The 26,979-nt window shown below is 42.2% G+C and overlaps 1 protein-coding gene across 6 annotated transcripts; it reads right to left on the bottom strand.

Moving 5' to 3' along the window:
- Window positions 1-1,807: 1,807 nt before the first annotated feature.
- Window positions 1,808-26,206, bottom strand: prrc2b (proline-rich coiled-coil 2B). 6 transcript variants are annotated; one of them, XM_050052496.1, is made up of 31 exons: window positions 26,048-26,206; window positions 21,181-21,358; window positions 20,892-21,069; window positions 20,321-20,423; window positions 19,653-19,716; window positions 19,313-19,456; window positions 18,462-18,775; window positions 18,182-18,306; window positions 17,902-18,065; window positions 16,170-16,254; window positions 15,892-16,060; window positions 15,029-15,374; window positions 14,730-14,920; window positions 13,906-14,107; window positions 12,224-12,431; window positions 9,999-12,044; window positions 9,049-9,212; window positions 8,813-8,928; window positions 8,579-8,720; window positions 8,304-8,380; window positions 7,809-8,096; window positions 7,553-7,654; window positions 7,212-7,404; window positions 7,023-7,120; window positions 6,809-6,936; window positions 6,441-6,681; window positions 6,114-6,281; window positions 5,842-5,939; window positions 5,622-5,703; window positions 4,965-5,174; window positions 1,808-4,191 (listed from the first exon to the last, which is right to left on the bottom strand). In XM_050052496.1, exons 2-31 carry the CDS (start codon window positions 21,293-21,295, stop codon window positions 4,024-4,026), a joined length of 6,729 nt encoding a protein of 2,242 aa, XP_049908453.1. In that variant the 5' UTR covers window positions 21,296-21,358; window positions 26,048-26,206; the 3' UTR covers window positions 1,808-4,023. The 6 variants fall into 6 exon arrangements, with proteins under 6 accessions (XP_049908453.1, XP_049908457.1, XP_049908454.1 ...); XM_050052500.1 differs by having other exon boundaries at window positions 5,842-5,921; XM_050052497.1 differs by having other exon boundaries at window positions 12,224-12,428.
- Between the last annotated feature and the right edge of the window lie 773 nt (window positions 26,207-26,979).

Below are 26,979 nucleotides of genomic sequence, written 5' to 3'. Positions count from 1 at the left end.
CCTCTGCTGCAGTGAGCAACCCTGCCGCTGTCTGTACACACACATTTTACAACTGTCACCATTAAAACAGACACCAGGATCTGAGCCACCTCACTGATCATGAGAAATACAACCAGCAACTCAATTTTACTTGCTTACTTACTTTAAACGCCATTCATCCAACTGTACAAGGCCGACACTAGATTATTGCAGTACTAACTAAAACATTTTTGGGTAGGATGTGTTCTTATATTGTGCAGAGATTTTAGCCAGCAAACAGAGGCCCCTGCAGCTGCACACCATGAGCGTCCACATGAGCACACCGTTAGTGAAAACTAAAGAAAAAAGCGTCCCAGCTACTTTTAGAAATGTCTAACCGCACATCCAACACACCACAGGACAACATGTCTGTCCCCAGACTACCACAGCTGGAGCAACAACAAGTTAAAAACAGAGAAGAAGTTACCGTACCTTATTTATCTGACGTAGATATAAACAGCCAAAATGCTCGGTTGTAAAAACGCCACAAAATCCTGCGGTGAAGTTCGAGACTCCCTCAGTCTGCAGGCACAAAGGGAAAACTTTCCTCTTCCAGACCAGACAAGCCTCTTTGTCCTGCAGAAATGTCAGGAATTTGACACCTCTGACGTCACGAAGCCTGCTTTTTACAGGTGCGGTATTATTTTGGTATTACGGTAATTTGTTATTAGTGAAACAGGAAGTAACTCCACCTTTTATCTTTTCTTTTTGCCTTTCTATTTAATAGCGGGTTTTTTTACCTGTTGTTTATATTTATCATTATTACTGTAATTATTTATTTAATTATTTTTTTAATATATTTGTATATTCTAGATTGGGATGCCNTGTTATTAGTGAAACAGGAAGTAACTCCACCTTTTATCTTTTCTTTTTTCCTTTCTATTTAATAGCGTTTTTTTTTTACCTGTTGTTTATATTTATCATTATTACTGTAATTATTTATTGAATTATTTTTTTAATATATTTGTATATTCTAGATTTGGGATGCCTTGGGATTAGGTGGGATGGGATGGGAATTGTGTCTGTGCTCTCTTAGAGAAAAAAAAAATATATATTTATTGCTTTACATATATCTGTCATTTCTACCTTGCTTTCAATGAAAAAGTAAAAGAAAATAAATAAATAGTGAGCAAAAGTGGATAATTATCTAGCAATTTAAAGGTAATAAGAAACAACCTTTATTGTAATTTCACTCAATATTCCAGTGGATTTAAAAATCAATTCAGAAGTGTCATTAATTCTTAAATTTGACAAAAAGCGTTGCTGAAATTTATCAGTTGTTTCTGTGTGTCTAGAAAAGTGCATTCCCTGTTACAGCATTACAAGACAACAGCAAAGAAGAAGTCAAGCTGTCATAATTTTCTCTCATATCCATTTAATCTTCCTGGGATCCCCTAGATTAGTTTTGGGACTCCTTAGATCAGGAACCACTGGTGTAGAAGCAGGGTGTTACTCTGATAAAATGACTACTGTTCTAAAGGGAGAGCTCGCTGGACGAGGATGGACAGTCAAGCCAGAAAAAAAGGCCCTTTAAACTTCTCCAACATGAGTATTTTTTAATTTGGTGCCTTAAATAAATGTTATTTTATTTAAATCTGTTTTGCAAACTGGCACAAATAGTGTGAAAATGAAACACTCACACTGTACTCAGGTGCCTGGAGCAAAAGCTGGCCTTCAGGTTTAACACTTTTAGCATGACAGGCTAAAAAAAAAAAAAAAAAAAAGTGATTATCTGAAATCGTGCTGGACACAGCCTAAAATCATTTCCCCATTTCCGGTTGCACAACAGTGTGATGCATGATTTTAATATGACAAAGTGAGAATACAGAATCAACAGTACATTTAAGAAATCACAACTGCTTTATTTCTTTTTCTTTCAATAAGCTCTTTTTTTCTTTTTTTTTTTTTTAACAAGGGAGAGTAATGACCAAATATCTGAAAGGATAAAGATCAGGTAGGATAAATAGAATGCTGGATCAGCTGTAGAAAGCACTGGTCCTTCGACAAAATGAAATATGCATCTTAAAAGTACAAAAAAAAAGTCAGGGCAACATTTTGGTGCAGGTATGATGATGAGAAGCATCAAGATCTTTCGCAGTAAGGGATGAGAGGCAAAAACACTCCAAGCCCGATAAACCTATCGACAAGTGAAAGCAGTCCATTCTGAGAACACAGTGACCTTTTTCGACATTAAATCCTTTATAGTGCCACAATATCTAAAATGAAATGTGGGTTTAAGCCTCCCCTCGCTGACAAGGCTCGACTGTACAGTTTAGTATGCATATACATATATACCAGTGAAACACTGTCAAAGAGAAATCGCAACATTTTGTAGTGTCATGGAGCGTAATGGTAAGCAGTAACATTTAACCAGTTATGACATTGGCATTGTGAGTTTCAAAATGAGTGTCCATTACAAAACAAAAACAAAATAAATGATGAATCCAACAGCTTCACATTTTCATATAGAACAAACACTTTAAAAGTCCTTCGTAGTCCACTGGAACTGAAGTGCTCACAAAAAAAGCTTAAGCAAATATTGTATTTTTTATTTCAACAAGCGATGCTATACGCCCCTCGTTTGTGATCATTAGCTTCGAACAGAAACAAGTTATTTGGACCCTGATTGTGATTATAGTTAGGCTGCATTTATTGCTAGTGCCACCTCAGAGACCAGATGCTGAATAATCAAATGAGTCTTCACAAGTCCCCACCGTGCTGTTAAGTGGGGTTTGAAACGGAAATTGAGAGTCTTTCAAGAGCCTTTAAAGAAAGCTAAACGCCCAGACTGAGGGATGTAAAAATCATCACTTACATCACATGTTCATTAACAGACAATTTTGATTCATTACAACCCAAACAAAGCGAGAAAGCAAACATTTCAATCAGCTATTATGAGAGGGGGGGTTCTTTACAGCAAGTGTGAATGCAGCCCCCTCCCTCCCCGCCCCCCCGCCCACACAAACAAAACTTCACAATGAGCCGGAAAAATCGTTGCCAGCTTGGTTGACCAAAAATCCACACAGTCGATGGCAGCACTATGAATGCTGAGTGTCAGGTACAGTCTTGGTGAAATGTTGCTCTGTTCTAGGGTAGGAGTCCTGCGAGTTTACACACGTGCAGCACGTCACATGCACACGCTGTATCAATGCCAGTGGAGTTCCCATGGAAGCAACATGATTCTGGTAAAAATGTCCACCTTTTTAGATTTCAATTTACATACAGAAGAAGAACGAGCGACAGAATGTAAAAGCAAAGAACAGAGTTTTAAGAAAGGAAATTACTTCTACCAATCTAAAGCGGTTTCGCCACAGTTCACGGGCTGGGTGACGGACCCCCAGGAGATGCGTTTCTAGGGTGATGCGCTTGACTTCTGCCACGCTGACATGCAATGATGTCCGCTAATTGGAGGATTTTTTTCGGGGGTTAATAAAAGAAGTCCTTTACCAATAGCAGGGATGGGTGATGACTTGAACATTATATTTACCAGCAAAAATGCCAATGAAAAATGACAAAAAAAAGTGCCCCACTGCATTTCAAATTTGTTTAAAAAATTTAACAGGAGTTTGTTTGCCTGGTCTTAACGGTTACAGTCCATCAAGAGGGAGTAAATAGTTTGGCAAAATGGTATGAAAAATGAACCATCTGTCTGAGTTGGCCATTTTCCTTTTCCCCACCTTGGAGAGAAACACACACAAAAAAAATTCTCTTTACCAATCTCCCCTTAAAAGTGACTAATAATAAATTAAAGAGGACCTTGAAGAGATCTGCTTAAAAGACTGTCTGTCTATGTATATATTTATATATATTTATATATCTCTATACGTGGTGTAAAATAATAGTGTCCAGTTCTGACAGTTCGAGAGGGGTATTTCATTATGACGTCTGCTTGTAAGCCCCTTGCCGCGGTGCCTTGAGATCAGGTGGGTCTTAGAAGGCTCAGACACTGGTCGAAGGGGCTTGTGTTGGCAGGCTGAGTGGTGATGAGGATCTTAAGGTCCATTGTTATGCCTTGCCCTCCTCTACTTTGACAGCCTGGGGTTTGATGGCTCCAGTGCGTGCTGGTTTGGCTTGCCCCGCGGAGGGGAGGGGCTCCTGGAGTTTGCTGGTCATGCCCCCGGATGGTGTCTTGCCCTCGCCCACTGCCTTGCGCACGTCTCGCATGGTTTTATTCTGCACAAAGAAAAGTTAGAAGAGTTACTAAGACCTAAAGCAGTGCCTGGAAACCATTCATTTATGCACTGACACTTGTTTGGATAGCCAAAGCTGATGCTTCATTATCGGGTTTAAAAGAATAAATAAATAGATGCTTCACAGTCCTGACAATTTTCTCCATCTGCACCATTTCTGTTCATTTCAACAGTTACTTTGCCAAATCACGTTAATTAATCCTCTTTTTTTGGAAAAGCAGTGTTGGCATTTATTTATTTTTATTATATTGGATCAGTTTGTTCCATTAACAACACAAACTCTGCAGAGGTAATGATTTAATCACCGACCCCATTCTAAAGCCTATGCTACTCAAACCTGACCATAACCTGTAACCATAACAATAATGCTGATCACCTGCTGACTAGATTTCACTTGTAAAATGTTACTCGCACATTACTGTCACTTAAAAAAAAAAAAAAAATCAGCTTTAGACTATCCAAAAATGTGTGAACAACAATTTAATCATATTCAGGACTAAGAATCATAACTATTACTGATAACTATTTTTGAATCATGTTCATAATACAGTGCTACACATGAATATTATCTATAGTATATGATTATACTATTCCTGTAAGTCTTACAGCACTACAAATGACCTATCAGATATGTTAACTACAACTGTACTTGTAAATTCAGAGACACACACTGTAAATACACAACACAATTAATACAAATAGAGAAAAAGAAAATGGATAAAATGAAATTACCTATATTTACAGTGGGTGGCTCACCTTCATGCCATCCTCTGGCCCTTTAACAGGGGGCTCGGGGGCTGAGGGAGGGGTGGAGTGGGAGGGGTCGCGGCCGGGATTGGGGTAAGGGGGGGAGCGGATGATGACAGGCTTGTTGACCTGCATGACTGGTCTCTGGATGGGGTTGGGGAAAGGGCCAGTGGTGGGGGGCCGCATGTGCATCACCATGCTGCCCTGAGCAGTTGGGACCTATTGGTCCCGGGGAAGGAGGAGGGTGGAGGGTAGATGAGGGGGTGGGGAATAAATGAAAACACAAATTATTAGCACGCTAGTATTTAATTTCTTAGAGGAATTATTTTCATACTTGTTCCAAATAGTTGAATTCAGTCACAGGGTTGTTTCTTCAATTGCATCTTATCAATGTGTTTAAAAATATAGTTTTATTTACTGTACATAACGAGTGATGCAAATCTGAATGCGTTTAACCAATCATCTTAAAGGTAAACCTTGGGCCATCATTTTTTAGGATGATTTTCGGAGTGCTTTTTTGACTACAGCTTTCAGACTTCAGCAAATTTACCAGTTTCAACATCCTTAGGTGTTGATAAACCTCACCCACCTCCCAAATACTCTCATACACCTTTACAGTAAACACATCTCGACACATATATTATTATATATTTGAAAAATAAATACCTGCTGAGCAAAATGTGTAGGCAGAGGGCCTACAGGTCCCCCAGGACCAGAGGGCTTCCCACTAGGGCTGGCAGATCCAGGCCTGATGAAGAGAGGAGAGAGAAAATCAAGATAGTTTTACAATCCAGTTGCTAGAATACGTACTTGTGATAAACTATATCTCACTTGTTGACAGCAAAGCAGCATATGGAGTGTTGGCAGCTGTGTTATTTCCACTCACCTGTAGGACCCTACGGATATGCCTGGGGAGTGATTGGTCTTCTCAGAGAACTGGAAGCCTTTCATTTCCATCTGTGAGCTCTGAGAATAAGAAAGACGCTGTGAGTGCACAGAAAGAAATGTGGATTGTTTATTTATAGATAAGAGATATGCAGCATTATGAAGATTTGTCTACACAGTTTTTAGTAGAATAAAATGAGTTTGATTTATTGTTGCACTAATGACTGAACAGAACAGTTTTCAGTGGGGTAACATAAGACCATAAAGTCCCACCTCTCTGTTGCCAGTCATGACAGCAGCCTGGGAGCCGGGTGGCAGCATTCGGCGTGGGGCAGTAACGGAAAGGTTCTGTCCCTGCTGTAGCTGTATGGACTGTGGGAGGATTAAATGCTGCTGAGCTGAGCCATAGCGCAGTTGAGAACCAGGTAGAGGCATGGTCACCTGGAGAAAACAAAAGAGTTTATTATAAATATTATTATATAAAGCAACAAACTAATGATGGTCTGAATAAGCTATGAAGGCTTGTGCTTTATTTAGCAGCTTCAAGAAGAATACAGCATCTTGAGCAGTTGTGACACTGAGCTTCAGTAATCCACTAACCTGGATGAGCTGAGAGTCCATCAGCTGGGAAGAACCCATACCAGGCCCCTGGTTGATCTGGCTGTCGTAGACTAGCTGCTGGCTGCCGTTCATAGGCTGATAGTGTGAGCCCGACTGTGTCTTGACCATGTCTGAGGGCTGCATGCCAGGGAAAGCAGAGTAGGGTCCCTTGAGAGGGGCTCCACCCGACAGCACCATGGGGCTGGGCTGTGACAGGTTGGGGTGCATGTAAACCTGGGACCTGAAAGGAGGAAGGAGGGAAACATTAAAATTCATGGTGGTGCCAGACACATGGAACACATAACACAACTAAAGTGACATAAATTAATGGGACCAGTGAAAATTCTGATATATTGAGGTGGCAGTACCTGAAGGGGGGAATAGAGTTGAACATCTCTTGGGACTGAGAGACAGGTAGACCTCCCCGAAGCCCCAGCTGAGCCTGAGCCTGGAGAGATGTGTGTAAAGAGATTGGAATCTGCTGGGCTGCGGCCGCCTGAATGGATGAACAAATGTAAGATAATGACTGTTCTGCTGATACACAAACAGCTTGCGTGTGGGCGTATGTATTCGTCTCTTTACCTGTTGGTAGGTCTGCTGCTGGGTCATGGTGGGAGGTACAAGGCGGGGCTGGCTGGGAAAAACATGACCGTCCAAATATAATGGGGGGATATGATTACCTGCAGAAGGGACATGAAAGAACAGGCTTTTAGTTTAGCTCCCCTCAAAGATGAAGCCCTCATCAAATAAAAGAATGAAATGCAGTTTTACCTTGCATGGACATGGAAGGTGCTACTGATGCCACGGGCATCGGGGGCATGGAAACCCCTCCAAAGGAACTGTAGCTGACACCGCTGGATGAGCCAACGCTGCAGGGAGGCTGAGCACCTGAAACCCCTCCGCCAGGCGAGCCCTGCTCAGGGAGGGACTGGGAGTTCTCCCATGCCTTGCGTGCTGATTCCATCTGCAGAAAAACAAACATTTAAAATCCATAGAAATGTTCAAAAGACAGAGTTTAACCTTTGTGCTCCCACTTTGTTTTCCCCATACAAGAAAGGGCTTCATACACAGACTATTCCTTATATGTTCATATGGGATTGTGATTCAAATACCTTGAGTGTGAGATCAGCACTGGGGAAGGAGATGGGGTTGAGGTTAATGCCAGGCTGCAAGTGGTTGGAACGCAGCATGGGGATACTCTGATTGAGAGCCGTCTGTTGAAAAACAAAGGAAAGTTCAGAATCAGCCAGTTGCAACTTAACACCTTATTTCCTTTAAGCACTCCATTACTTATTTCTGCAGTTATTATAACACCAATGCATTTGGACTAATTTTTCAGAACACCACAAACACACAAACATCACTCACATTGGTTGTAAGTGCGTCCTGAAGCTTGTTGACAGGATTGGACACGGGCACTGGGGTGGAGCCCGGTGGCAGGCTGAAATCAGAGTCTTTGGCACTGACACCAAACTCAATAGGAGGCACAGGCAGCACAGTGTCCACGTGGAGGTCCACACCATTGACTGGCGTGATCGGGCCACCTTCCAGCCGATCAACACCTTCTGATCCCTTGCGGTGCTTTAGGGAGCGTTCATTTCCAATGGGCCCTGGCTTGTGCTGTTCTTTACTCTGCTCGGGGCCAGCATCAGAGTCCTAGCCAAGAAGAAGAAAAGGCTATCATTATTTTTTGTTTCTCTAAGTAATCCGATACAGTTCCAGCCAATTTGTTATTTGTCAATGATGAAGCAGGGAAAACAAATGTTGAATTAAGGATTTAGAAATATTCTTTAAGTGCACATAAACAGTGCTGACACAGAACATATGTAGTGTAGAATCCAATGAGCAGCTGCATTGTACTACCTCAGAGTTGGGCTCACTCCCAGTGTAAGACACCTGCTTAGTCCATGAGTCTCCCCCCGAGGACTGTACTGAAAGGGCTAAAAAAGATAAATGAATGTTACTAGTGAGGACTGCAACAAATTCTCTACTTTTTAAACAATTTTCATTCTCAAAAAAGCCTAAAACCATCTATAACTTGATATGAATGTTGACTATTGTTGTCTACAAACAATTTCAAGTTACTATAATAATGTCTAAGGTTACTGCATTGACACAAAGTTGGGTCTGTCTAATACCTGAGCTGTTTGTCTCCCAGATTTCAGTTCCCAGGTTGTTGGAAGAAAGTGCTTCCTCAGGTTGTTCGATGCTCATGCTTCCCTGTTTTTTGGCAAAGCGTGGCGGTATCTTGGATGTGATAGTCCTGTTCTTCACTGGCACCTGATACATGCAGCAATGACAAAAAAAAGCTAAACAAATTGCACATTTTGTTGTTCATACTTGGCATGATTATTGAGCATATGTTAACTTACTGCAGCTCCCTGTTCCTTCCTCCTCCTCTCATCTTCCTGTGGGCGTCTTTGCTTTTTGGACAAGGCATCCTGGTATCCATCTGGATTTAAAACTGGTCCCCCTGTATCCCCCTCAACTGCAAAACAGGTGTGTGGTCAATATAAAATAAAATGCAGATAGGTAGGAGCTGCAGTACTGAACATTATTTGTATTTCTATGAGAACACAAAAAGATAAATTACGAAAATTGGACTCACTTGGGTAGCTGCTGAGCTCATACTGGGACAGAGGTTCGGCTATATCTGTCTTGACAGGTCCTTGCTTCAGCTCCTTGTCTAAATTTTTCCCAGAGGGCTCACTGGGCTCTCGCTCCTCTGGCTGCTCTATGCTGTAGACTGGGCCAGACTCATCTGGGCTCCTGCTGTAAAACAGGAAAGGAAAAGACAAAGGGGTTTTAATTGGGTATTCTGACATTAACAAAATTAACTGTCACAAAATACACCAAAATCTCAGACAATCCTGGGGTCAAGTAAGTCTCATTTTGGCTAAACAAATGTGTAAAATGTCTTTCAGTTACTCAATCGAGTTAAGCAAAGGTTATAGATGACAGATGGAACAACAAAAAAAAGAAACTGGATGAATTAAAATTCAGGCGCAGGGGGAATGCTGCTGAAAATCTAGTGTTAGTGGCCAATCCTCCTGTCAGGCACAGGTGCCTTTCCCACATTAATCTAGCCAATGAAACTGAGCTACATCCTCATCTGGGACAGACTGCATGGTGAGAAGTGCTCAGCACCTCAGGCTTTGTTGAATAGCAGGGGAAACAGTAGCACACTATAAATAACATTTGTACTTCCTTCAACAGTGAAGCAGAGTGAAGGAGTGTCCACAGGACAAACTATCTAAAGGCCAGTGATAGATACATTTTGGTCAAGAGACAAAATGACATGTGAAAAGCTAGCCGTTTGCCTTAAATAAAGGTGAGGTAAAATATGATGAACAGTCCTGTCATTGTGAGAGTATAAGCAATGGTATACTTAGGTCAAAAACAATATAGGAGACAACCTGTGTAACAACCACACCCGAATCAAGACACTAGAGCATTTGTTTAATTCCCCTGCACATACTGAGGAGGCTTCATTCCCACAGGTAATACATATGGGTACAGGACAATTCAACTTGAAGTTTATTCTATTATTCACCTCACCTCTTACAAGAGGTCCCTCCATTCTGCCAACTGTCACTCCTGTTAGAGGAGGAGGTCGGGGGATCAGGTGTGCGTGCCATCTTGCTCGCCTCCAGCAGTGAAGGCTCTCCTTTCCTGTTCTGCCGTTCCACCAGTGGTCTCTGGCTAGAGAAGCTTCTCTTGCACAATTCCCTCTTCTCACCAGAGCCGGGTTCACTGTGGCCAGAGTCGGAGGGAATATCACCGTGTCCTTGTGTAGCCGCGCCTCCGCTTCCACCTCGCTTCTCTCTCCAGTCACCAAAGTCGCTGTTCTCTGATCCTGTCTCCCATTCCTCTGCCTGACCATGCTGACTAGTGCGTCCACCAGAGTAGTGGCCACTGGGCCAGCTGTCTTCTCCGCTGCCTTTGGCGCGACCGGGCCAGGGGTTTGCAAAGTCTCCGTTTATGTACTCATCACTTGTCCACTGGTTTGAGCCAGGTTCACGCTCTTGTTGTAGACGTCGGAAACGTGGAGGCTTGTCTTGACGGGGTGGACGCCGTCTCCTTAACATCTGCCTGTCAGGGTTGTCATTGTCAAAATAGTATTCTCCTTCACGGTCCTCTGTGCCGTTTTCCATGAAGGAGCCAGTGAATTTAGGGGGGTACTTGAGAGCATCACGTTCAACAAGGGGTCTGCGGGAGTAGGCAGTTTCAGCTCCAGGACCGTAGCCATTTTCTTGCATGGAGCCACCAGTGCTACTGAACTGGGGCCCACGGCCCCTCCATGTAGAAATGTCTCTAGATGCGCCAAAGCTTCGACTGTAACTTCCAGTGGTGTTCAGTCTAGGAGGCAGCATGCGACCACCAAAGCCCCTGTTGGCTTTGGTCTTTTCTCTTGAATCAGGGGCCGTCTGTTCATCTGTGTACACCTTGTTGGATCTCCAAGAGTCTCTATCAGCCTTACGGACTTCTCCTGACTCTGTATAACCTTCTCCATTTTCAGATCCCCTCTGGCGACGCCTCTTGGGCAGTTCCTCATACTCAGAGGCTTCACTCAAGGTCTCGCTGACATTTCGCCTGCGGGGCTTTCCCCTCTGGAACTCGTCCACCTTGACAAGGTCTCTAGGTGGTGCTCTGCCTCTGCCTGTCCGCTGAGTGCCACTGCTATTGTTATTGTTGTTATAAGCCCCTCTGAGATTGTCTCCACCCCGGCCACCACGGGTTCCACCTCTTGAGCTAAATTCCCTAAAGCCTCGACTGCGGCCTCGACCTGTTCCCCTGACTGCACCAAAGGCCTGTTCTTCATCGATGAAGATCCAGTTATTGCGCCGTGGTGCCTGGGGCTCCCGATTTTCCTGGCTATGTCTAGGTGACTGGCTCTTGCCACTGTCCCAGGTGCTCTCCTTGGGAGAGTCATCACTGTGGGTGCTCAGAGGCCTGTCTGTTTTGGTGGGAGCTGGTGACTGACGCTGCCTCTCTTCAGGCTGTTTCTCAACAACAGGCGAAGCTGAACGCCTGTTGCTGGCAGGCTGGTTATCTTTCTTCAAGTCGTAAACATTAGTGAGGACTTCTTTCTCCAGGCGGTAAGGGACAGGTTTCTCCTCAGGCTCAGGTTTAGGCTTCTCATTTTCTTTGTCTTCCACTTTGAGAGCCTTGAGTACTGGTTTCTTGATGGGCCCAGTTCTGCGAGTCAAAGTGCGCCCACTGGTCTCAGATGGCTGGCTAACACTACTACTGGAACTGGAACTGGGTTCGGACCACTGGCTTTGAGGATTGTTGAGTACCCCGTCTTGTTTCTGTCCTCCATCTCTTTTCCAGTTGTCCTTGGAGACATCTAAAGTTTCATCATGAGATTCAGAGCCGTCTTTTAAATGCTTGTCTCTAGAGTCCTGTTTTGGGTAATCAGTGTCTGCATGATTCAAGGAGTGGCTCTGAGCAGTGGTCAGCAGGCCTTGGTCATGGTGTTGGTGGTCTCTGTCTGGCCCTCTGCTCTGGTAAGCATGATGGGGAATATCATCTTGGGGGTGGGTCAAGCAGTCATTGGCCCTCTCTTCATAGGAGTCCTGTTGGGAGCAGGCCATATCACTTCTGTGGAAAAAAGAAGATACAACAAAGATGAACAATGACAAAAACAGAACCAGGAAGAGGGGTATTTATCACTAAACAGGGTTTAAGACTAACTGAAACACAAAAGTGTACAACAAAAATGTATGTATTAAAGAAATGCAAAATTCACAGGCTTTAAAATTTTAAACACAGTAACTGACCTGTCATCTGGCTGCCCACTGTCTGAGCTTTCATGCTGTCTCTGGTAAGGTGGAGTGAAGCTGCGCAAGGGGTAGCCATCTTGGTTCCACATAGGGTAAGGCTCAGTGGAAGGAGCTCTTCTCTCCTGGTGAAGGTTGGGATGGCATCCCTCATCGGAACCAGGGCTGTTAAGGTGGTCTTGATGCATCATGGGTTTCATCATTCCTGCTGGAAACAATCATAGTGTTCAAATTGAGTCCCTTTCCCACTGGACAAAAAAAACATCTGGCTTTTGTATTTCATGGGAAAGATTACAATTGCCATTTACTCCTGGGACAAATGACTCTGCAGTAGTCACAGGTATTTATCAGCTGCAGCTCCGATTGGTGGTGATAGAAAGACAATACCCTGGGGGATGCGCTGATTTAAGCCCCTTTGCATTGTTCAAAATTTAGTCGGCACCCAGTTTGAAAGAGAGACTGAATAAGTAAGATAAAAAACTGGCATTTCAGCCATTGTATTCCTCTGGTTGTACTCCTCTGCGCACCAGTCTAGTTGCAGTTTACTTCCATGTCTGTGAAAACATGATCGCTTCACACACAACTTCCCACCGGCAGAACAGAAGATCTATACAATCAGCACAGTGTCAAGGTGGGGACCCCAGATTAGTGTCACCAATTCAGTATCTGACCAGCTGTAATCCCTTCTGTTCCGGACTTATAAATTTTGGATTATGGCCAGAAAAGTGTTTTTGCAAAACATTTTGATGTCACAGTGAAGTTGTCCTTTGACCTTTGGATTATAAAATGTCATCACTTCATCAATATATCATATGAGACATTTCTGTGCAATTTTGTTATAGTTAGTGTTTGAACTCTTGTAGTTTGTCCAAAAACATGTTTTGTGAGGTAACAGTGTCCTTGATCTTCAATCATGAAAATCTAATCAGTTCCTTCTTAAGTCCAAGTGCACAGTTATGCCAGATCTGAGGAAAAAAAATCCCTCAAGGTGTTCTAGAGATATCGCATTCACAAGAATGAGACAGACGCAAGGTCAAAGTGACCCTGACCTTCAACCACTGAAATCTAATTAGCTCATTCTTGAGTCCAACTGGACAGTTGAAAAAGTTTTTACTCACACATATTTGAGATACCGCATTCACTAGAATGAGACAGACATGAGCACAGTGACCTTGACCTTTGACCTACGACCACCAAAATCTAATTTGTTCATTCTTAAGTCCAACTAGACAATTGTGCCAAATTTAATAAATTCCTTTCATTCATTCTTCATTCTTGAGATATTGTGTTCACGAGAATGGATGGACGGAGGGATGGACAGACTGACAACCCAAAAACATAATGCCTCCAGCTCACAGCCATCGCTGGTGCGGAGGCATAAAAAGAAATAACCACTGTAACATTTTCACTGCCCTCTATGATGCGTTCTACTGTTTACAAACCCTGTTTTCTAATGGGGTTCTGAACTCTTTTGCAGTAGAGCAACATACACAGCTCTGGTCTACTGGCAATGGGAAAGGAGTCACATATTTTAATGGGTTTTCCTGCATGTAAGGAAACTCGCATAAATGTAATAATTTTGGTGGAAATGGGTACTGGAGAGTTTTTCCATAATAAATAACCTGAGGACACGATCTGATTTCAGATGTGAGTGTATGCATTCATATTAAGTTAGTGCTCACCTGAAGAGTGGACAGCACTGGGGTAGTAGTCCACAGGAGATCGTCCTTGGGTCATGCGGGGATCCATGAAAGGCGGCATCATCATCCAGCGGGGATCAAACCCAAGGACATGTGGGGGATAGTAGCCCCGCTGGGCGTGGCCTGAGCCAGATGAGGCAGGGTGACCTGACTGCTGCCAGTGCTGCATCTTGTATACTTGTTCCTGTAGAAAGTATAAACAAATACACTTGTAAGGAATGACGGAAAGAAAAAAAACTTTGACTCGAGACAAAAAATGAAAAAATAACATCAAGAAAAGAGAAACTGAAAATCTGTGTTTCACTCCTGCATGTTGCTCATCCAAGCAGCTGTTCTCTGGGAAAGGTGAAAATGACAACCAATAGTCCGGTAATCAGCCTATTTCACAGCAGACGTTTTAACTGGTCATAGTAGGAAAGGTTCCTTTTAAAATGTCAAAATGTCTCCTGTGAAAAAGGCCTCTGTATGCTCAACTAACTCTCTTGCTGTGCACTGAAATGTGAAAACTTAAAATTTATGATTCATCCACCTTCCACAGACTTCCCTTTCTTCTTGCATGAGATAACCAAACAACATGAGCTCTAAAAACCCATGACAAGAATTAACAATGGCCAATCCAATCAAAGACAAATAGGTTAACACCCTTCACACAAGGCTGCTTGCACGTTCATGGCCGCAACCTTAAAAAATCCCAGCTTCCATGAACTCTTGAAAGCCCTCTTCTCACAAAGCAGCCACTAATACATTGATGCATTAGTCTGGGATTAAGACTTCATGGGTAAGAAGGGGCATCAGCTGGCGCTCACCTGCTGCTGATGGTGCTGTGGCTGCTTTTGAAAGCGAGGTGGGATGGGTTTGGAGGAATGACGTCCACTGTATTCTCCTGAGGGGGAGGAGGGCTCGTGTCCATCGTCCTCGCTGGCACGGTAGTTAGAGAAGGCAGGTTCCTCACGGTAGCTATGGCCAGGAGAGCTGACTGGGGGACACTCAGTTCCATCTGTAAATCATTTGATCACAATAAATGCTTAGAATTTGCTGTTATAATGTGCAGCAATTTCATATATAATACGCAGGCCTAATTGCAGTTTTTTTTTTTTTGTCTTACCTTTTGTGCTGTACTGCCAGTTCTCATGGTGGCCTTTACTCTGTTCCCTGTCTGGGGAATGTGGAACTTCCTTGTTCTCTCCCTCCTTTTGGCCCTCGTCTGTCCTTGATGTCTGCCTTTCAGTCTTCCCAAACTTCTCATCCAGCCGTTTGAGTTTTTCAGCACAGGCAGCCAGCCGTTCCTCACGGGCACGCCTCTCTTCTTCCTCCCGCCTTCTGCGAGCCCTCTCGACAGCCTCAGACAGCTCAGGTGACACATACTTTGTCCTAGCTGGAGCCTGGGACTGAGACTGGCGCTGGTGATCTTCCTGGTCAGCCAGTGGCTCACCTTGGTTTTTCTGCTGGGTCTGAACATGGAACACAGGCAGTTCAAGAAGGGAAAGATGTTAATAAAATGCATGCACCTTAGACAACTAAGCTTTACGAATACCCTAAATTACATTGTCTGCTAAGAACATCCGATTACACTGATACCTTTAAAGCCTCACAGACTTGTTTGGTGGAAGAAAATATCAAATATGTAGGCTTCAATGTGCAACCATACTAGTGGTATTTCAATTATGTCTGTCACATCATTTTCAGTTGCCAAGCCTTTTGCTTGGCAACTGAAAAGCAGTCAGACACATATCTCTATGGTTACTGCAAGGTCATCTCTCCTGATTCACAATGACAGTCTCACTCGAGGGTATGTGGAGGCACAATGCTATTCACATGCTCTGTGGTGTTGCCTTATCCTCCACAGTCACAGAGAGATTAAAGAACAAGATGTGTTTTAACCGCGGACAACATTATGGGTTAATCTTAGATAAGTCATCTCAGGGGAGGCGGATGAAAGTGGAAAAACACAGCGCAGTGTGTTGTTACCGGGGTGTCCGTAGAGAGATATCTGCTGTTGGTCTTCCTGGGAGGCTCGTGGTGGTGATGTTGATAGGAATAGCTCTCCTCTGGGCCCTCCTGAGGGTAAGACACCTCACCTGAACTCAGGGAGGATTGGCAGTCACGCTGGTTGTCTCTCTCCCTCTCCCATTCATTCCTACAAAGTAACGCATTGAAATTAAATCACAAACTCTTTATATGACAACAAAAAACAGGAGAGTGTGCATATTCAGAGCAATAATGAGCTATAAGGAAAGAGATCTCACCACAGCCTATTTTTGTCACTGGAGTGGTCTTCTTCATCATCACTGAACTTAAGCTTCTCACTGTAATCAACTTCCTCATGGAGTCCTGGAAAAGCATCAAACTAACAGTCAGCAACAGTAATGTAGGATGGGATACAGAGCATTGGGAACAGGCAGTGGTATCCTGGCTAAATGCTCTCAGCTAGTTTACTGGAAAACAAGTGACTACATTTACATGCACCAAATATTCTGTGTTTTGTCCTTACTCCAAAAAACAAAAACACTATTCTTTCAAAACTGTTTACATGGCTAATGAAAAAGGATATTGCACTAATATTTCCTTTTAAAAGCTGCTGTGCATACTCCGATTAATATGACCTTACATGTTGTTTATCACGTCAAAACATGAAAAGTGGTTGTGCCAGGATATTTTTAAAGATTTCCACCTGTGGTGGACTAGTGCGACAGTGGGAACACAGCCTCCCTCATTCAATCTTCCAACCAAGGTTGGCATTGTGATATTTGTGCATATCCAAAAACCTGTTGGTATCCAAAGCAGCTTTCACACATGCACTGCAAAGCTGAAATATGTCAACATTACCCTGAGGAGCTGTATGTGAGAATGCAAATGCCCAAATAAGTTTGGATCAGATATTAAAAAGGACTGTGTAATGTCACAATGAGCCCATGTGTCATGTACATGAAGACGGCAACAAAAATGCGGAGATGCTGTAGAGATGAGATTCAAGAACGAAACTGTCAAACAAATTAAAGACACAGCAAAAGACTGTTGTTTACGACCAAATCACGAACCAGCTACACAACCGTGTTGTAATCTGCATCATGTCCTGCCTTCTGCACGCTCTACCCAAGCACTATCTGTCACCTCACTAACAGAATACTTCCAGTACGTGAGAACACTTATGACATAGATAACCTCCTGTTGTGTGCTAAATGTGTGAAAGAAATACTCCAGACATTGTCCAGAGTCCATGTGAGAAAATGGCTCGAGTCTTTCATAATCTTTAACTGTGGGTTTTCCTTTTAAGCATGCATCTCTACCCTAGCATTGCAGACTATTGGTCTGTGTGAAACACATCCACAACAATGCACAGAGCTGACCATAAACAAGCAAGAGGCTGTGTGTTGCACACTGCAGTTAAAACCCCAACTGAGATGCATAATGAGAATGCACTGTATTTATGTCCAAAGAAGGCCCAAAAAACCCCAACTAATATCGGCATATCCCATACAACCTAATCAGAAATGCTACATTTGGAATACACTTGATTTGGAATATCCAAATGAAATATCATCCCACTTGTCTAGTAACAGGAATGTTGCACAAACTAATGTTAAAGATGCAAGGGATCTGACCAACAACTGTCTGAGCTACCACGACTTACCAACATGTAGTATGCAAATCTTTACCTCTCTCTAATTTTTGTGCATATGTGAGATTGGCTGCAGGCCATGGAGATGAGTAGCTGCTGGACATTGTTCAACAAGAGTATTTAATGGCTTTTTGGCTCATAATTTGCTTACACATTATGGAAGCTGAACTCTTATTAGTGGAGTCAGAGCAGTATGTAGTAATAAATGCTGGCATAATGATGACTAATTAAGCAATACACTACACGCAAACTATGGTGACAGTGAATATTCAGAAGCTACAAAAGTAATTTAATGCAGCACAGACTAACTTCACGCGGCAGGGGATAGATGTAGTTAAACAAGTCTAAGAAATACTGACCAGCCCATCCATCCTCACAGTCATTGTCAAGCTCATCCAGATCCTTCAGATCCTCTGGATTAATGATAGCTGGGCGTTGCGGTCTGTCACCAGGCCTGCGGATGGGCTGAGAAGAGGGTCGAGGAGGAGCGCGGACAAAGCGGTTCTCTCTTCTCACATCACCACTGCAATCAGAGATGGTGGAAAGACAAATCAGCGATTGCTGGATGTCACAAACCTGTACATCAAACTTCATTACTTAATTAACAGATAAATGCTCTCACATTGTGAATAGACTTACTTGACAAGTTCAGGTTTGGCGTAGCTCTGTCTAAAAGTGGGTTTGCTGTCAAATCGAGCCGGGGCTGCTACAGTGGTGGGAACATGGTCTGTACCTGGGGCTTCACGTGTCTCTTTAGAGCACATCTGAAAACAGCAGGATGGATGTTTTCATCGGAGAAATGCAATGAGCCACTAAAAGGATCTGAGCTATTTCTGACTAAGCAAAACCAGTAGACGGTCTTTTAAGCATTTTTATAAACACTGGTCTGAAGGAGTCATATAAGTCACATTGTACTTACAAATGCAGGCAACATGTCGTGATAGACAGCGGTCGAAGTGTGGTGAAGCTGGTACTGCAGGGCAGTAGGGACGGTTGTTCTGCGGACAGGCTGGGCGGGTCGCAGGGAAGGCTCCTTGGGGTCAAGGACCGGTGACTGAGCCGTCACTACACTAGAAGAGGTTGTGCCGGTGGCAGGGGGTGGGTGAGATGAGGCTGGAGGGGTGCCACTCTCACCCAGGGCAGTGAGCTTACCCTCAGGATCTGCTGGCAGGCCGAGGGTCAGGGACGAGGGTTGAAGGTTCCTGCCACCACCTTCCCTCCAGCTCGTCACATCTTGAGGTGGGGAGTAGGGAGATTTCAGAAATATCAATACACAAATTCTACATGGAATGATTTCCACTGGCAAAACATGACATTAAAAGTAATATGACACTATTTTTAACCTCAATGCCATGTCTCGATGCTCTCTATATCACTGAAACAACTAATCCAGAACATCCCAAATTGTCTGTACAATCTTCATAAACAACATCTACCCTCCCCTCTACCTCTAAGGACAGCTGCCCATCCCAGGGGTGATGGCTGTGAGCCCATGAGAGGTAAGTCAACATGTCTGTTGAAGAGCATTACATGCTTGAAAAATGCTCAAACACACAGGACTGGGTTGTCGAAACACTGGGTAAATGGCTCTCTTCCTCCCATTATTAAAAGTTGTTTCTTTAAGCTTATCGAGAAGCCGTTAATGTGTTTCAACAGTATCTTTAAATTTCAAACTGTTAAAACTCTTGCTGCTAATCTAATAATTTCCTTTCCAGCAGACATCATCTTATCTATGAGACTGCCCGCCAATTCCTGAGAGTTAAGACTCACTCTGGGGGCGGAGGCTTGGTCCGGGCCCATACGACGGATCGAAGCCGCTTCTTTCCTTGCCAGCCCTGTCCTGTTCTCCAGCTGCCTTCAGCGTGGGAAATTCCTCGTGAGAGAAGGGCTGAAGTCGGTTTGAGGCCCTTGAACCTGATGTGGTCATTGAAAGAAGCAGCATAAATAAAAATATTTTTACTGTGTTACTTATGCAAACAGAATAATGCTGTACGAACTGCCAAAGACATATGGGGGTCACAATCTGGACAGCAAATCATTCACCATAAGCGTGTCAATTGATTATAAACACAGCACAGTCTCAATTATAGACAAATCAGAGATGACTCACCATCTTGCTCTACTGCCTTTCCATTTAGCTGGGCCCATTGCTTTGGTCCACCTGTGTTTGTGTTCTGCGGAAATGAGGAATACCAAGGTCACGGTCTGATATCTGCATAATATTTCTTTGACCTTTGAAACACAGAATTACTCTTTATTTCCCCCTGACAAAATGTGGTTTAAGACTGCAATCTCCATCTTGACTCCTCTCTCTGTGTTAGCTACATTGAAACAGAACAGGCAGCCTACAACAGAAAAGAGACTGAGTATCATCCTTTCTGTATCTTGCTAGAAAAATATGTATGTCCACCAAGCGGAGACATTTGCTGTCAAACTGAGATTTATAATACAGTTGAGCGTATTCAATTCACACTGTGACACACTGAGAATGTATGATGCTCGCCAAAAAGTACCAAATGGATTATTAAAGCTGGGATTGTACTGGAATGTTCAGTCGTGTTTATTTAAGGACTGCAGTGTGAGTGCACAGAAGGTGCATGTTTTCTTGGCTTTATGTTAACATATTTAATTAAATCTGAGCTAGACTTGCAGCTGTGTATTAAGGAATGCTTCTCGAAGATCAAATAAGAGACAGAAGTTAAAACTAAATTTTCATGATGGTAAAAATCAGCCAAAAAAAATCCCTGATTGAACATAAGCATAGCTAGACATACACACCTCCTGGTTGGCTACCGGTGAGGACTTCTGAAGATTGGAGACAGATTTCTGTAAAGCCAGCTGCGGCTGCAACTCCGGCAGCTGTGGTATTGATGCAATAGAACTACAAATGAGAAAGAAGAAGAAAAAAATAGTCGGGTTTGTGAAATTTAGTCAAAGCAGGCGTAGGTACAGTGATTTGATAGAGGGCAAGAGCACAGGAAAACTCAAGACTAACTGACTTGTACTGACAGACTGGACCTCCAGACAGGTGTAAATACAAAAATTATCTCTTATCATAAGGTAGAAGCTTTGCACCATCAGCTAACTTTACTGAACTCAGAGCTGTATTGTACTTCCTGATGCTGAGAAGAATAAAAGTGTTTTGTTTAAAGTCGATGCTGGTCTCTTAAGATGCACCTTTGCATGGCACCCAGTGTAATAAACTGGTAGTTAACGTGTTATCTTTTAATGCTAGCCTATGATTAAAAACTACAAACTAGAAAGGCTGTCAAAATATGTAGTGAATAAAATATCATCCACAAATATAAAAGAACACTTGTGGATTTCCCTGAAATGTTTCTCCACTTACCTCTTTTGATCGGGTTGTTCCTGCTTGTTCGCCCATCCTGTACCGTCTTTCGGCACAATAATCACGTTGGGATCGTTTCCTTTGTTTTCGGACTTCAAGCTCGGCAGGTGAGCAGGAGGGGGCATGCGCCGGGCTGTGGCCACTTTGCCAAGACTCTGCAAGCCATGTCGCGGAACTACTGGAGGAGAAAACACAGGTAGATAAAGCAAGAGTGAGATTACATATGATTACGTAGATGTAAAGTAATCCATTCAATACTGACGAGGGAGACAAAATAAATCAATCTTACCTGTGTTTTTCTGAGTTTCTATTGATTTTCCCTTGTACTTGTCAAATAAGCTGAGTGAGGAATACTTGCTTTTCCCATCCTTGGACTTGGTTATTTGCCCCAAACGATCGGACATTGCGATGTAATGTCATCGAGTATGGAAATTTTTCTTTGCGCCTCTTCCCAGTGCCTTCTGATTCTATAAAGATGAGAAGAAATGCCCATGTTAAGTACAGACCTCAGTGTAGGAAAAATATTCAACCTTAGAAGCGGAGGATGTTCCTCTACTGCAGGATTCCTACACATTTCTCATTTTGAAATTCCATACTTTTCCCAGACTAAATTTCCAGACTTCTCAGTAGATTTTTAGACCATATCTGACATCTGAGTACAAATAGCTGGAATCAATGTGGTTTTTTAAAAAAAAGGGTTAAAAATGTAATTTTCACAGCATTCGTGCAGACTTATCTATTCACTGTGTCCACAGAAACCACATGAATGCAGCCATTGAGGTATGTTTTACTTACACAGAAAAAAAAACCAAATGTAATTTGTTATACATTTATTTTTCACCGCCTTCCCAAATAAAAATCTGGCGTGAGGCATATAAAAAGTCTCAATTGCGTCTCATGGCCAATGTATGACAGCTGGCAGCCCTTTACAACTTATTTTCTGGACAAAGTTACGTGCACTAGTGGATGTAGAGCTCAGAATTATGTGCACAGCTCAAATTTTAAGTGCACTGACACGCATTTCAGGTCTTGTATGTATGCAATTCAAAGATATTGCCGCATTTAGTGCATTTATAAGGCACTTGGGGCAGTGCTACTTTGCAGGCTTTTACATGCGGGCTTTGCACAGATTGGGGGCAACAGCCTGGAAACACAAATGTTTTTTTTCATACTGTTCTCTTATTTACATACTTATTCAGACCTGGAAATTACTAACATCAAATTCCATACTACACTGTGCAGGAACTCTGCTACTATCTTGTGTTGTTGAGAGGTAACTAGATTTTGACAAATTGCTCAGAAGATCTTGGGTGCAGAAGGGGGCAAATGGTAATTGAGGTACTGTTTGTTTTGTCTACTGGTTACAAAAAGACAAGAGAAAAATGCATTTATAGGGTCTATATTTCCAAAGATCTATGTAATAATAAATAAACTTTGCCTAAAATGTTTCTCCTGCTGACAGCCTCTTTCCATTGTCACTCTATAGTACGCTTTGGGGCCCTGACACCCTAAGAAGACAGTGGGTATTTTACCACCACTGGGCCACCACTTAGCTCACATGGTTCACCACCACAGTTTTAGCTTGATGTGAAGCACTGATGGGTACGGTATAGCTGAGAGTGACCGTTATGCATGACTCTGCAGTGGACGAGAGAAAGCTTTCATATCATTTTGTCCCAACTCAGTGAACTCTGTATTTTACCCACTGCAGAGCAAATAAAGGAAAGGCCAAGCAAAACTTAATAATGCAAGTTCCAACTTTTAAATCAGACATGTTCTGTATTGTGAGCACATGAAGGGACTGCTTAATCAGATTCAAAGTAATGTAGATATGGTTGGATAGTTTGCATCTGTCGCCCTTTGTCAGTGCTAGTTCCTCTAGGGCCCTTGGCCACACAATGATCGTAAGCATTTCGTCTGCGACCTCAGCAACATCGAAGCTGTACAGAAAATCCACATGAGCCATGTTGGCTCTGATCACGACTGACACAGCATGGTTTCAAACAGGTATCCTAACCAAATTACAAAATACTTTTTGTGTTCAGATCAACAATGTGACATTAAAAAAATTAAACATTATTGTTTTGAAACAGTCCTGTCCTTAAATGCGTATTTGATTTCACATGGGAAAATGTGATTTGCTTCTTGTCTCCATTTGCTGTGGAACTTCAACTTGACTTTTCGCATATTCTGATCTCAGGGCAGAGACATGTCCAACCTGTCTATGACATGTGAGCTGCACAGTTCCTTGAGTAGGATTCCTGGTATTTTGTACAAAAACATACCTTGCAAACAGCACTGAGTTGCTGTAAACAAAACCAAGGCTGCAGACATGCTTCCTTTCATACAGTATGTCTAAAGGAAAGCTAAGTGAATATGTTTGAGCAAGATAAAATTACTATGTACACTGTTCAACTAAACCAGTACAAACCAGACACTAATCTATCAGAGCATCACAATTTTCCCTCAGTTTTGAGTTTGATAGGACAGTTCAGGTATGTGAAGTATCCTGAGTAAATGGGAACATAGTTTCCGGCATATTGCTTCTGTGTTTTTCACATACTTTCGTTTGCTTTGATTGCCACAAAGAAAAACAAAAAACAGTAAGTCTATGTCACTGCAACCATCTGCATGGCTTGATACCACTAAGGAGGAATGTTTTGTTACTATCACTCATCTGACATGTTTAACCCTTTATTCAACCCAGAATTCAGTATGACAGACCAAGCTCTTGTTAACAGGAAGTAAGCATTATGATGTTGCCATGCAAAGAATCTTTTCTTTTTCCTGGTCGAAACTCCATTCCATCTATTCTTCCCTTACTGTTGAGCTACATCATAGAATTGATGCAATGACTTGTGGCGCATATGTTTTATTAACAACTAGGCTCTCAAACCATCAGGTAAGGCTTATATACACTAATGTGTCTGTCAGTAGTTCGCATCTGACATAGTCCTTAAGTTACCTGCTTGAATAACATGAAATTCTTAACCTCAACACTCTGTATTACCCACCAAAAACACTCTTCAGCTGTGCTCTAAAATATGTAGCAAATACTACTGTAACTTAACAACACTAACCACACAATGAAACAAAAACGTGAATAAACAAAATTTTGCAAGACACTGTGTACAGAAAATTGCCATATTATGACAATGCATTGATGTTTAACAGTTGAGCTCTTATTTAAAGTTACAGGAAACTGTGATTTTTGTGGGCCTGGATGAAACAATTCAAAGTAGGGGGGATTTTGAAAATTTGTTTGTCAACTTTACATACACTAGTAATAAGGAAAAAGAGCTGCGCACTTAACATCAGTCCAAAAACTTCTTAATTCTGGTGCGGTAGTCAGAGATGAAAGTCAAAAAGCGGAAAAGGACTCGCACACAGAAAACAAATGTAGACTGAGAGTCTTAATGAAAGATCATTTTACTGGGGATCTTCACAGACAAACAAGCAGCAAACGTTTCAGTCCTCAAGGGACTATCGTCAGTGCATATGATTTTTAACTTTACATACACTGAAATCTGCCACACCAGCCAAGCGGTCGCAAATATGTACAAGCAATATTAGTAACACAAGATCTATTAGCTTGTCATCTATAGCAAGGCAGAGTTATTTTGATCTTAAATAAAAGGGTTTAGACGGACACAATCAAATCACATTAAGTGCACACCCCAAAAATGTTTTTTTTTTCACGAGTTACATGATGTGCTACATGGGTGCTTGCCTCACAAGTCATTGTTCAATAGACTGCTTGTTCCATAACAATACATATGAAGAGATTGAGACACAAAGCTTTGATTAAATGAACTAAATGTTCGTGTTTTTTAGTTAACACCACCTCAGCTTTGCCCCCAACAGCGTAAAGCTGATGTTTTGAATACATAACGTTAATACACAAACCTACGCAAACAGTTATCGTCGTTTGAGCTGAATGCCAGACACCCCATAACATAGGTTATATTAAAGGCCGCTCGGTTAAAGCTCCGCATAGGCGTTTTAACGGGACTTGACGAGAAAAATAACCGTCCATCAAGGTCGTTTTACCGAATAATTAAACCGCATAATATAATTCCCTTTAACGTTCATTTCAGAAAAGCCATATAATCTTAACAGGCACCACCACATTACAAATTTAGCGTTAGTTAACATTAGGTTAGAAATGGAAGCTAACGTTATGACAGCTAACGCTACCGTTAGCAATTTCTCGACTTTCATTGCAATTTCGAGGTTATTTCCACCAGACAGCCTATGAAAAATAACACACGTACGATAAATGAATATACTAGCACAAGTATAACATAATTTTGACGACCGCAGAGTAACATTTGACCTCTCTGGTGTTAGCGATAGTTGTAGGTGTCGTTACCTTGAAAGCTAAATGCTAATTCCAGCACATGAAACTGACACCAGTCAGTTCGCTGCACGAAAACAAAAACAAAATGTTTTTCAGCTTGTCAGACGAAACAAAAATGGGCTCTTGGTCAGTTTAACAGACAATAAAGACAGCCAAATATTGCCTTTTCTTATAACGTACCAGAACATAACAGAAATAAAAAATGACCAGAAGTGCAGTTGCTAGCCATCACTGGTGAAATATGCTGGCTAGCGGCTAAAGAAAATGGCTATGTAAACATGGCCAACAGCGGCCAAGGTCCTGTAGAGCTTTATTTCATTATTTTATACAACATTTTAGACTCTGTAGATAGGGACAAATTGCTGTTTTTCTGTTTATGCAAGCTAACACGCAGAAATAACGGTTAACAGCCGTTTGTTCTCACTTAGCATTAGCTAGCTTAGACACAGCCGCAGCTTGTTGGAAAACTAGCGAAACGGCAATCCCGTATAACTTCAGTCTAACGTTAGTGTTCAAAAACAACCCTGACAGGCCGAGGGGGCTTCAGAGCATTTGCATTTGTGCTTAGCATTTTTATACACACTGATTTTTGAGGGTATCTCTACAAAATACCCAGACTTGTGCTAGCATTTTCAACCTTTCGTGGTTTTCGGAACGGTCTCACGACAGCGATGGGAATGTAGGACAAGGCGATTAAAAATGGCTGCTGCCCAGAACAAAGCAACAATAAAACTGGGCAGCAGAGAAGACAAGCAAAACTGGAGATTTGACACAACCACCTGCGTCCATAACTCACCGATTCAAAGACTTAGAGTATCTTCTGATCAGTGACAGTGATTTATTTCCACAAACTGTTGTCTATTCAAAGGATGGATGGCGATTGAAGAGCCCAATCTTCATAGGTTGAACCGATCGCAGCGTTGTTGCTGGGGTCCTACCCGGCCTGGAAATGAACAGGGTTGTGTGTAGGCTGGATCGGCTCGGCTGAGAGCGTCATACGTCACCAAGCGTCGCTGATGGGGAAACACAACAGGCGCCCCTGCTGGTTGATTTCAGCAACTACAGAAAAACCTTAATCATATTTGAGCATTTTACATTTCTCTTTATAAATATTAGATTACAAAATGCAGGAAATGTGCCTGAAGTAAAACTAAAAATATACTCTGACATTGCAGACATATTATTATTTCATTAAAACAATAATATGAGATCAGATGTGTCACATTAACACACATCTTGGACTATTATGTGGTATCTTGGACGATTATCTTTGTGTGTCTGAATTGCACATAGCTTCTATATTGTGAGCTTTTGTACAACCACTGGCCACGCTCAATATTTTTGCACATCTCACACAAAACTGTCCAGCTCTTTCATTATATTATACACAATTCTTATAGTATTTTCATAGTGTCCTTTTCATTGTTTATTGTAATTTATTCTGTATTTCTGTTATTGCAATACTTGGCCTTCATTTATTTTATTTTATCTTCATTATTTTATGTACCAAACACCAAGAAATACACTCACTGTTCTTTAATTGTAGATCTAGATTGGGATTCCTCTGTAAATGGACTGCATTTATATACTGCTTTTATTTCACAGGGCTGTATAATTTGCCCTGCATTCATCTTTTTAGAACAAAATCTCTGTGGCGGCAGAACTCACTGGCTTGTTGCAATGCTTCATCTTCATTAAGGATTTTGTTTTCCTCAAATTTTGAATAAT

This window comes from Epinephelus moara, chromosome 9 (genome assembly GCF_006386435.1).
Source record: "Epinephelus moara isolate mb chromosome 9, YSFRI_EMoa_1.0, whole genome shotgun sequence".
Classification (NCBI taxonomy): Eukaryota; Metazoa; Chordata; class Actinopteri; order Perciformes; family Serranidae; genus Epinephelus; species Epinephelus moara.
The sequence above is the reverse complement of the archived record's forward strand: the minus strand, read 5'-3'. Positions and strand labels throughout refer to the sequence as shown.